Genomic DNA, 11,054 nt, shown 5'->3' with positions numbered 1-11,054 from the left:
CCTTTTTATTCTACCCCAAAAAGATTATTCCCTTTCTATATTTAGAAACAATTTAACTTTATGAGATAGTTTACAGCCACACAAATATCTAAAGCTTATTTTAGACTACATATTTTAAAAGTGTTTCTTTATTTATTAAATTTTGTGTCAATTCAAAAGAGAACAATCTTTTTGGATTTTGTAAAAAGTTTCGATTTGGCTTAGCTTATAACTTTCAATAAAATAACTTATAAACCTGCTTTTAATTTTTTTGAAAGATTTGACCACCAACTTATAACCCATTTTGTTTAAAATAAATTTAAAAAAAATAAGTTAACATTTATCTTAAAAAATTTTTTTTTTTTTTTAAGTCCATCCAAACAGGTTCCAAGTATTTTATTTAAAAGCTTAAATGTGAGAAAAAGTACATTTTAATTAACTACTCCTCTATGGTATCTCTATCATTTGGCTTCATTTCCTTGCAGGCTCTACCTGATTCAGAGTCCTACAGGCTACACTCTTATCGTCAAAACCCTTTTGTGTTCTGTTCAATACTTTCCAAAAAAATCAGTGTGTTGTTTGTATTTTAGGGAAGGGTTGGATCGATGAGATGATACTACCAGTGTTTAAGTTAGGGACACTTGCCCTTAAAGCTTTTTGCAAGCCCATAGGCAATCGCATCAAGAAAGAAGCTGGCTTCCACCCCAAGTTTCGTCAATCCATTATAAACATTGCCCAGGTAACAACTTACCCTTTTACCCCTCTCCAATTATTCACTTTTCTTGTGGGTAAATGCTTACCTACCTGTTGTACGACTTGTACCCAATGGTAATTTTTGATTGATATGAAAGAAAGATGCCTTTTTTTATGGTATATAAAGAGCTGGAATTGTCAAGAAAAGGTGGTTTTTTCAGAAATAAAATGTGAAATGTAAAATTACATCTAACAAGATTCCAAATGGCTGAGCTCAGTGCTTGAATTTGAAGATCAATCTTATAGGTAGATGAAATAGTTGACACTAGGATGGAATTACCTAATGGTGTGGAATGATTTAAAAGAATTAGCATTTTGATGCTAAAAAGTAGTAGCAAAAATCAAAGGATATAAAGCGTTTTTAGTTGATTAGAGAAACTAAGGCGCAAATGAATACATTTTTTAATCATGTTTGACTATTAAAGTAAGCAAGTGAGAATTTTATGATTCTATGGGAAATTGAACACGTCGAATTCAGTTATGGCTTACAAATTGGGAGATAAGGAGATAAGTGGCAAAGGCTATTCATTCTTGTAGGTCTAACATTACAGTTGCATTATCTTTCTGAATGTGTGATCTTAGTTGATAATTCCTTCTCTTGGACATTGGAAAAGAAATGTATATGGGACAACGCGTATATTTTGATTTCCCATTTTTTCTTCTTTTTCCGCAGGCAAACCATAGATTGTCAACTAAATTGCAAAGACGTATATATGGCCATGCAACTGATGTTGCAATTCGCCCGTTAAATGAAGATAAGGCTGTTCAAGCTGCTGCTGATCTTCTAGGTGAACTCTTTGTGTTCTCGGTAATGTTGTCTCGAGGGCCTTAATTTGTTATGTTACGCAAATATTTCATATAGAAATTTATTCTCATTTGGGATTATGGTTATTTATAATCATGGTGATATTTTGGGAATGCTGATTTGTTTATTGATGAGAACTCGCTTGTTTAGTCCTATTCCACTTGTGATGGAGCTCAAATTCTAATTTCATATGTTCATAGCAGACCATAGCCAGAATATTATTAACTCCAAACTTAGTCCAATATTCTAGGTGCAACGAGAAGGCATGGCATCTTATGCTTCAGAATAGGGGTTAACAATGAAATCTGAATACTGAAGTCTGTCTGAAATTGATATCACTAAATAATCTGAATCACAAATATTAATTTGCTGTACTGCCTAGTTGTCTTCCTTGTGTGCACTAAAATGTCAAAGATGTTGACTTTATGTGTCTAATTCAATTAGGCTGCATACATCGACTGCTCCTCAAACTTGCCGAAAAAAAATTCATCTAAACATTTTATCTAAGGAATATGTTGAACACCTTGATCTATGTTCAAAATGTGCATGTTAAACACATATTGCTTACATCGCAGTGTATATGAGAAACCAAAATTCTGAGCGCGTGTGAGATGCCAAAACCTTAGGCGAATCGAGCTTCGATCGCCGTGATTTTGGATACTAAGGGCGGGTTAAGGTCAAGAGGTCGAGATGTTAGCATGCGGAAGATGAGCAAGGGGAGGCGTCGGATAAAATAATTTTGGGTTAACGCGGGTAGGGGAGGTTTGGAGTGGCTTACGCGGTTGTTGAATGTTATTTTAGGACGGCAGAGATGCTCGAAGAGTGGGAGATGGAGCACCATGATCCCGTTGTATAAAAACAAGGGGATATTCATCGGCAACAACTATAGGGGTATCAATTTGTTGAGCCATACGATGAAAGTTTGGAGAGAGTGGTGGAAGTGAAGATGAGGAAGTTAGTTTTTATTTCGAAGAACGAGTTCGGATTCATGCGGGGCGTTCGACTCTATGTTGGTCGGTATAGGGATAAGAAATGTGCACATGGTGTTTGTCGAGGGCTTGAGAAGGCTTACGACAAGGTCAAAGAGAAATCTTGTGGATATGTACGGCAGTGTTTCTGTAGCATACATTAGAGTAATTAGGGACATGTATGATGGAGCCAAACCGTGTTGGAGATGACTCGGAACAACCTTGGGGGCTGGGGGTCGCGTAACCGTTTTGTTCTTGTGGCTATGGACGTGACAAGCCACGTTCAAAAATTTGATGCCGTGGTGCATGTTGTTTGCGATGACATTGTGCTTATTGACGAGACGGAGCGGGTGTTAAGGTGAGGTTTGGTGACGATTTCGGGTCGAAGAGGTTTCAAGGTTGACTAAGACAGTACTTAGAGTGCAAGTTCGATGGGGTCAAGTAGAGAGGACGTGCGGGTGGATACTGGTCATCCCGAAGAAAGAAAGTTTCAAGTACACAGGGTCGATCATTCGCGAGGATTCGACGACGATGTCACACATTGTATTGGAGCGGGATGGATGAAATGGAAGCTCGCACCTGGGGTGTTGTGTGAGTGGTCCGCCTATTCTAAAGGAAAGGGGTTCTGTGCGGTGGTTAGCCGCTATGTTGTATGGGACGGAATGTTATTGTCAGAAAGATGAAGGGCGAGATGTGGATCGAGATGGATGTGCGGGCATACCCGGAGAGTGGATTCGGAATGAAGTGATTCGGGATAAGCGTGGTGTGGCCCCGTGGTGGATAAGATGCGGAAGGAGGTTGGTGGTTCGGCCACGTGCGGCGGAGATGTGCTGTTGCGCCAGTGAGGAGGTGTAGAGGATGGGGCACGTGGTGGGCCTCGGAAGAGAGGGAGGGGTAGGCCAAAGAAGGCCCGGGGAGAGCCAGATACGGCGTTACTCAGCTTACCGAGTTTGGGAGGGGGTGGAGGTCGAGTATCGGGGTAGAGGGCTAGTGGGGGGCGCGAGGTTTCCTTTCTCGTACTAGGAGTATTTTTATCCCTCTTCTACGTGTTGGTCTTGTCTATCTTTGTTATTTTATCATGACTTCGCTCTTGCTATTTCTCATTTTCACATGGTTTTGAACCGGTCCGTACCGACTCTTTTCCCTTGTTTTCTTTTCGAGCCGAGGGTCTTTCGGAGGCTTGACCTCCCTACCTTCCGGTGGGGTAAGGTCTGCGCACCCTTTACCCTCCCCGACCTCACGTTGTGGGATCCAACCGGGTATGTTGTTGTTGTTGTTGTTTTTTCTCTCCCTCCCTCCCACCCTTCCCCTTCTCCTTCTCCCCCCCCCCCCCCCTTCCCTTCCCTTCCCTGCCACTACCCCAACCAGTCTACCACCTTCACACACCACCATCTCTGATTCACAAACAGCCAAAAAACGCAAGAGGAATCACAAAAATTAAAGGGAAGAAAAGGGAGGTAAATTTCAAAAAGTAGCCATTTGGAGCTGAAATACAGAAGCTAGGCATCTTTTCAACTTAAAAACTCCGGTACTAAACTGAAGAGATAATGACTGTATGGTGACTGTCAAAATTTTCTGCAACATACTAACTTCAATCAGGTCTTCTTGTACAGGCCAAAGCTAAAGCAGAATCTTTTCCTCTCTAACATTTGACCAGAATCACCTGTTACTCTATTTCCCTAGGGACCGTCCAAGAAACTTAGCCACAAGTTCTTCCATTCAGGAAATCACTGAAAACACCAACCAACAACTTCTACTTTAGTCCACTCTCCATGTAAAAACTCCTCCTCAGGCCACTCACTTCGGTGACGCCATACTCAGCGACCTTCATCTACCATCTCCATACACTCACCACAACTCCACCAACAAACACAGCCGCAGCCCCTTCATATACTGTCTGACGCCAACACCCCAATTCACAGGGGAGAAAAACAACTTCCCCACTCTCTTCCTCCATCCTAATTACCCCAGCCACCAAACCCAGCCTCAAAATATTCACCTCACCGATCTCCTTCGATCAAGCAAAAGGAGATGTTTAAAAAAGCTTCGCGGGTAGGAAGTAGAATTAATACAATGGATTCAAAAGCATCAAACCTCTCTTGTTCGAAAGAATTGAAACACGTCGAAATGGTACCAGCCGAACTTAATAATAGAAGGATTTGTAAGCATATTAGTATTCTGCCTTTTGAATATGAATACTCTTATCTGATATCTAATGATTAGAGACTTATATTTCCGATGATAATGCTGAAAGTTTGAATGCATTTAAAGTGGTATTAGATGATCTTACGTTTCTGTTATCAAACGTGTCTAGTTGAATATCAAATGGCCCCCAAGTACAGTGGACAACAAAAATTTTGCATCCAATTTCAACTGCTTAGGGATGGCTTGTTAAGTTGAGAGGTACCTAACATGATGAAAAGCTGTTGTGGCATCATCTTTATTATTCCTTCTCCTTTTTGTTCACACACATTTGCTATCTGAACTCTGATTGGCCTACCCTCACTGGAAACAGGACTGAAAGTGCAACGCTGATATAATTGATCTGCAGCAGAATATTGTAGATGCTCTTCTTAACCTGATATTCTCTCTTTCTGCGCATTACACATCAATTATTTGGACAAGTATAGCATAGAGATGTCTATGAATTACATTGTCAAGTCTTCTCTTATTTTTCCAGCAAGGCAGAACACCCTCAATCTATGCTTTGTTATCTGTTTAATCAGGTCGCTGGAGTGGCTGTTATCTTTGAGGTGCAAAGAAGTTCCAGGTCTGAAGCTAGAAAGGAGGAAGTTCGGAAGCAGGAATTAGAGGTGCATCTTGACATTCATAACAATGATTTTCTTGTGCTGAAATATTTGCCCAGTCCCTCCTCTCTGCACTCTATTTCCTTAGGAAAAAAAAAGTAGAATCATCTCCATGGAACACACAAAAAAATGCTGATCAAGAAAAAAAGAACTCCTGGAAAATGAAGTCAAAAGATTGAGCACATATTCAATTGTATTGCTCTCTGCATTAATATGATCAGGTTTAGGTGAATATCTTTTTTTTTTTTTTTGAACAGGTAACAAATTTAGGTGAATATCTTTATGATGATGCATTATTGGTTCTTGAGTTAATGTTTTATTTTGCTGTCGTAATTGCAGCAATCACTCGTTTGAGATTTTCACCACACTGCACCTAGTCAGAAACAATAAGCAGTGAAGTCAGAAACAACAAGCATGAAAGTGAATTTACTTTTTCCACTTGTTGGCGTGCTATATTTGAAACTTCTTAGAGCTGTTTTTCTCTTTCTTCACCTCATTTACTGTTCCTACCTTTTTCCCTTGATTCAGAAATAAGCTAAAGCATGTTATGGTTGTGATTGTTCATAAGCACGGATAAAATCTTATGTTTTAGATTGAGGAGATCTATTACTAAAAGATGATATAAGGAAATGATGTTATTGTTGTGGCTAACGCCGTATTCTGTTTCCATGTAAAACTAATACATAATTTGTTTGTTTCATAGGCAATGAAGCAGCGAGATGAAGAGCTGAGTAGAGAGATTGAGTTCCTCAAGAACAGAATTAGTGAACTGGAGAAACATGCCAAGACACGAGGGTTAAGTAGCATGTTTAGCATTGGTCATGCAGAAGGCACTCAAGATAAAGTAAAAGCTGGTTGATCATCTGCTAGTGTTGTGCTAACATATAATTGTAAGACCCCTCTACAGTTGAGCAACTAACGAGTTGATTTCTGTTTTTCTCAACTTATTTGTACTATTTTAGCATCTAATTGACTTTTGCTGGAAAATGCAGTAGTTTCTGGAAGTAAGGAAACTTAAAGCAACTCTAACAAAAGGATGATGTTCAGGACATGTAAGTTTGACACGTCAAAGCCATTAGAATACTATTAACCAAATGAGTGTCCATGGTTTGCAGCCTTTGGTCTATGAATAAAACATATCATATTGTAACTGAGTTTCATATTTTGGACAATATTTGTACCTAGCCACTGATGCAGTATTGATGACAATTTTATTTGTGGCTTTCAGTAATAAGAATTGTTATTAAGGGCTCAGGTATCTCCAATTTGTTAGATGTGATTTATTGTGCTTTCTCCTCGGGAATCTCCCAAGGGGTTCATGGAGTTTTACCTATCGTAATAATCCCATTTAAGTACTGTCCGTTGTGGTTGCTTCTAAATTCTACCCTCCCAGTCTGACCACTTTTGTCCATCAAAGTACCCGTTGCCTCCTGCCTTCTCCACTAGATAAATTATTTGGTTAACCCTGGTCCAGCGCATTAGGTGGCCGCAATAACTTGCTACTTACTTACCCAGTGCTGCTAAAATGGATTTGATTTTACTTGTCCTATTCGTATTCCTACTATAATAAAGAGTGTATCTGCTGCTGCTTGGCAATTTTGAGAATCCTATTACTGATAGAAGGGTTAAGGATACTTACCAAAGAAAAAAAAAAATTGATAGAAGGGTTAAGGAGAGCAACGTGAGGAGGCATAAAAATGCTACTCTTGTTTTAGGGGTTTATTCTTCAACAACTTTGTGTATCATATTGTTTTGTGGATTTGCATTTAGGTTAGCTTCTAATTTTAGTGGTAATGCTAGTGAAGGGATCAACACCTTGATTGAGATTGTGGCAAGGTTCCTACAGGTTGGATCCGTTTGCTGTTGCGCCAGTGAGGAGGTGTGAGAGGATGGCTGTGGTGGGCGAGAAGAGAGGGGGTAGGCCAAGAAGGTCCGGGGAGAGGTGATTCGGCAGGACATAGCGTTACTCTAGCTTACCGAGGACATGACCGGCGATAGGAGGGGTTGGAGGTCGAGTATCAGGGTAGAGGGCTAGTGGGGGGGCGCGAGGTTTCCTTTCTCGTACTAGGAGTATTTTTATCCTGCTTCTATGTGTTGGTCTTGTCTATCTTTGTTATTTTATCATGACTTCGTTGCTCTTGCTATTTCTCATTTTCACATGGTTTTGATTTGCTGGTCCGTATCTGACTCTTTTCCCTTGTTTTCTTTTGAGCCGAGGGTCTTTCGGAAACAGCCTCCCTACCTTCCAAGGTGGGGGTAAGGTCACACACTTTACCCTCCCCAGACCTCACGTTGTGGGATCCAACTGGGTATGTTGTTGTTGTTGTTGTTTTTTCTCTCCCTCCCTCCCCACCCTTCCCCTTCTCCTCTCCCCCCCCCCCCTTCCCTTCCCTTCCCTGCCACTACCCCAACCAGTCTACCACCTTCACACACCACCATCTCTGATTCACAAACAGCCAAAAACGCAAGAGGAATCACAAAAATTAAAGGGAAGAAAAGGGAGGTAAATTTCAAAAAGTAGCCATTTGGAGCTGAAATACAGAAGCTAGGCATCTTTTCAACTTAAAAACTCTGGTACTAAACTGAAGAGATAATGACTGTATGGTGACTGTCAAAATTTTCTGCAACATACTAACTTCAATCAGGTCTTCTTGTACAGGCCAAAGCTAAAGCAGAATCTTTTCCTCTCTAACATTTGACCAGAATCACCTGTTACTCTATTTCCCTAGGGACCGTCCAAGAAACTTAGCCACAAGTTCTTCCATTCAGGAAATCACTGAAAACACCAACCAACAACTTCTACTTTAGTCCACTCTCCATGTAAAAACTCCTCCTCAGGCCACTCACTTCGGTGACGCCATACTCAGCGACCTTCATCTACCATCTCCATACACTCACCACAACTCCACCAACAAACACAGCCGCAGCCCCTTCATATACTGTCTGACGCCAACACCCCAATTCACAGGGGAGAAAACAACTTCCCCACTCTCTTCCTCCATCCTAATTACCCCAGCCACCAAACCCAGCCTCAAAATATTCACCTCACCGATCTCCTTCGATCAAGCAAAAGGAGATGTTTAAAAAAGCTTCGCGGGTAGGAAGTAGAATTAATACAATGGATTCAAAAGCATCAAACCTCTCTTGTTCGAAAGAATTGAAACACGTCGAAATGGTACCAGCCGAACTTAATAATAGAAGGATTTGTAAGCATATTAGTATTCTGCCTTTTGAATATGAATACTCTTATCTGATATCTAATGATTAGAGACTTATATTTCCGATGATAATGCTGAAAGTTTGAATGCATTTAAAGTGGTATTAGATGATCTTACGTTTCTGTTATCAAACGTGTCTAGTTGGAATATCAAATGGCCCCCAAGTACAGTGGACAACAAAAAATTTTGCATCCAATTTCAACTGCTTAGGGATGGCTTGTTAAGTTGAGAGTACCTAACATGATGAAAAGCTGTTGTGGCATCATCTTTATTATTCCTTCTCCTTTTTGTTCGCTACACACATTTGCTATCTGAACTCTGATTGGCCTACCCTCACTGGAAACAGGACTGAAAGTGCAACGCTGATATAATTGATCTGCAGCAGAATATTGTAGATGCTCTTCTTAACCTGATATTCTCTCTTTCTGCGCATTACACATCAATTATTTGGACAAGTATAGCATAGAGATGTCTATGAATTACATTGTCAAGTCTTCTCTTATTTTTCCAGCAAGGCAGAACACCCTCAATCTATGCTTTTGTTATCTGTTTAATCAGGTCGCTGGAGTGGCTGTTATCTTTGAGGTGCAAAGAAGTTCCAGGTCTGAAGCTAGAAAGGAGGAAGTTCGGAAGCAGGAATTAGAGGTGCATCTTGACATTCATAACAATGATTTTCTTGTGCTGAAATATTTGCCCAGTCCCTCCTCTCTGCACTCTATTTCCCTTAGGAAAAAAAAGTAGAATCATCTCCATGGAACACACAAAAAAATGCTGATCAAGAAAAAAAGAACTCCTGGAAAATGAAGTCAAAAGATTGAGCACATATTCAATTGTATTGCTCTCTGCATTAATATGATCAGGTTTAGGTGAATATCTTTTTTTTTTTTTTTTTTTAACAGGTAACAAATTTAGGTGAATATCTTTATGATGATGCATTATTGGTTCTTGAGTTAATGTTTTATTTTGCTGTCGTAATTGCAGCAATCACTCGTTTGAGATTTTCACCACACTGCACCTAGTCAGAAACAATAAGCAGTGAAGTCAGAAACAACAAGCATGAAAGTGAATTTACTTTTCCACTTGTTGGCGTGCTATATTTGAAACTTCTTAGAGCTGTTTTTCTCTTTCTTCACCTCATTTACTGTTTCTACCTTTTTCCCTTGATTCAGAAATAAGCTAAAGCATGTTATGGTTGTGATTGTTCATAAGCACGGATAAAATCTTATGTCTTAGATTGAGGAGATCTATTACTAAAAGATGATATAAGGAAATGATGTTATTGTTGCGGCCAACGCCGTATTCTGTTTCCATGTAAAACTAATACATAATTTGTTTGTTTCATAGGCAATGAAGCAGCGAGATGAAGAGCTGAGTAGAGAGATTGAGTTCCTCAAGAACAGAATTAGTGAACTGGAGAAACATGCCAAGACACGAGGGTTAAGTAGCATGTTTAGCATTGGTCATGCAGAAGGCACTCAAGATAAAGTAAAAGCTGGTTGATCATCTGCTAGTGTTGTGCTAACATATAATTGTAAGACCCCTCTACAGTTGAGCAACTTAACGAGTTGATTTCTGTTTTTCTCAACTTATTTGTACTATTTTAGCATCTAATTGACTTTTTACTGGAAAAATGCAGTAGTTTCTGGAAGTAAGGAAACTTAAAGCAACTCTAACAAAAGGATGATGTTCAGGACATGTAAGTTTGACACGTCAAAGCCATTAGAATACTATTAACCAAATGAGTGTCCATGGTTTGCAGCCTTTGGTCTATGAATAAAACATATCATATTGTAACTGAGTTTCATATTTTGGACAATATTTGTACCTAGCCACTGATGCAGTATTGATGACAATTTTATTTGTGGCTTTCAGTAATAAGAATTGTTATTAAGGGCTCAGGTATCTCCAATTGTTAGATGTGATTCATTGTGCTTTCTCCTCGGGAATCTCCCAAGGGGTTCATGGAGTTTTACCTATCGTAATAATCCCATTTAAGTACTGTCCGTTGTGGTTGCTTCTAAATTCTACCCTCCCAGTCTGACCACTTTTGTCCATCAAAGTACCCGTTGCCTCCTGCCTTCTCCACTAGATGAATTATTTGGTTAACCCTGGTCCAGCGCATTAGGTGGCCGCAATAACTTGCTACTTACTTACCCAGTGCTGCTAAAATGGATTTGATTTTACTTGTTCTATTCGTATTCGTACTATAATAAAGAGTGTATCTGCTGCTGCTTGGCAATTTTGAGAATCCTATTACTGATAGAAGGGTTAAGGATACTTACCAAAGAAAAAAAAAATTGATAGAAGGGTTAAGGAGAGCAACGTGAGGAGGCATAAAAATGCTACTCTTGTTTTAGGGGTTTATTCTTCAGCAACTTTGTGTATCATATTGTTTTGTGGATTTGCATTTAGGTTAGCTTCTAATTTTAGTGGTAATGCTAGTGAAGGGATCAACACCTTGATTGAGATTGTGGCAAGGTTCCTACAGGTTGGATCCGTTTAGTGGTCCTTTGCCAGCTAATGT

General features: G+C 39.7%; 2 protein-coding genes across 6 annotated transcripts; both read left to right on the top strand.

The window, feature by feature from the left end:
* The first annotated feature begins 440 nt into the window (after positions 1 to 440).
* Positions 441 to 6,566, top strand: LOC132036466 (OPA3-like protein). Of its 3 annotated transcripts, none has more exons than XM_059426819.1 (5): positions 441 to 718; positions 1,406 to 1,540; positions 5,232 to 5,318; positions 6,016 to 6,202; positions 6,308 to 6,566. In XM_059426819.1, exons 1-4 carry the CDS (start codon positions 590 to 592, stop codon positions 6,169 to 6,171), a joined length of 507 nt encoding a protein of 168 aa, XP_059282802.1. In that variant the 5' UTR covers positions 441 to 589; the 3' UTR covers positions 6,172 to 6,202; positions 6,308 to 6,566. The 3 variants fall into 3 exon arrangements, with proteins under 3 accessions (XP_059282802.1, XP_059282801.1, XP_059282800.1); XM_059426818.1 differs by having other exon boundaries at positions 6,298 to 6,566; XM_059426817.1 differs by having other exon boundaries at positions 444 to 718; positions 6,305 to 6,566.
* Positions 6,567 to 7,891: 1,325 nt separating this feature from the next.
* On the top strand, positions 7,892 to 10,428 carry LOC132037674 (uncharacterized). Of its 3 annotated transcripts, none has more exons than XM_059428224.1 (3): positions 7,892 to 9,175; positions 9,875 to 10,061; positions 10,170 to 10,428. In XM_059428224.1, exons 1-2 carry the CDS (start codon positions 8,999 to 9,001, stop codon positions 10,028 to 10,030), a joined length of 333 nt encoding a protein of 110 aa, XP_059284207.1. In that variant the 5' UTR covers positions 7,892 to 8,998; the 3' UTR covers positions 10,031 to 10,061; positions 10,170 to 10,428. The 3 variants fall into 3 exon arrangements, with proteins under 3 accessions (XP_059284207.1, XP_059284206.1, XP_059284205.1); XM_059428223.1 differs by having other exon boundaries at positions 10,160 to 10,428; XM_059428222.1 differs by having other exon boundaries at positions 7,895 to 9,175; positions 10,167 to 10,428.
* The last annotated feature ends 626 nt before the right edge of the window (positions 10,429 to 11,054 follow it).

Source organism: Lycium ferocissimum, chromosome 11, assembly GCF_029784015.1.
Source record: "Lycium ferocissimum isolate CSIRO_LF1 chromosome 11, AGI_CSIRO_Lferr_CH_V1, whole genome shotgun sequence".
NCBI classification, from domain to species: Eukaryota; Viridiplantae; Streptophyta; class Magnoliopsida; order Solanales; family Solanaceae; genus Lycium; species Lycium ferocissimum.
This window is presented reverse-complemented; position numbering and strand designations above follow the sequence as displayed.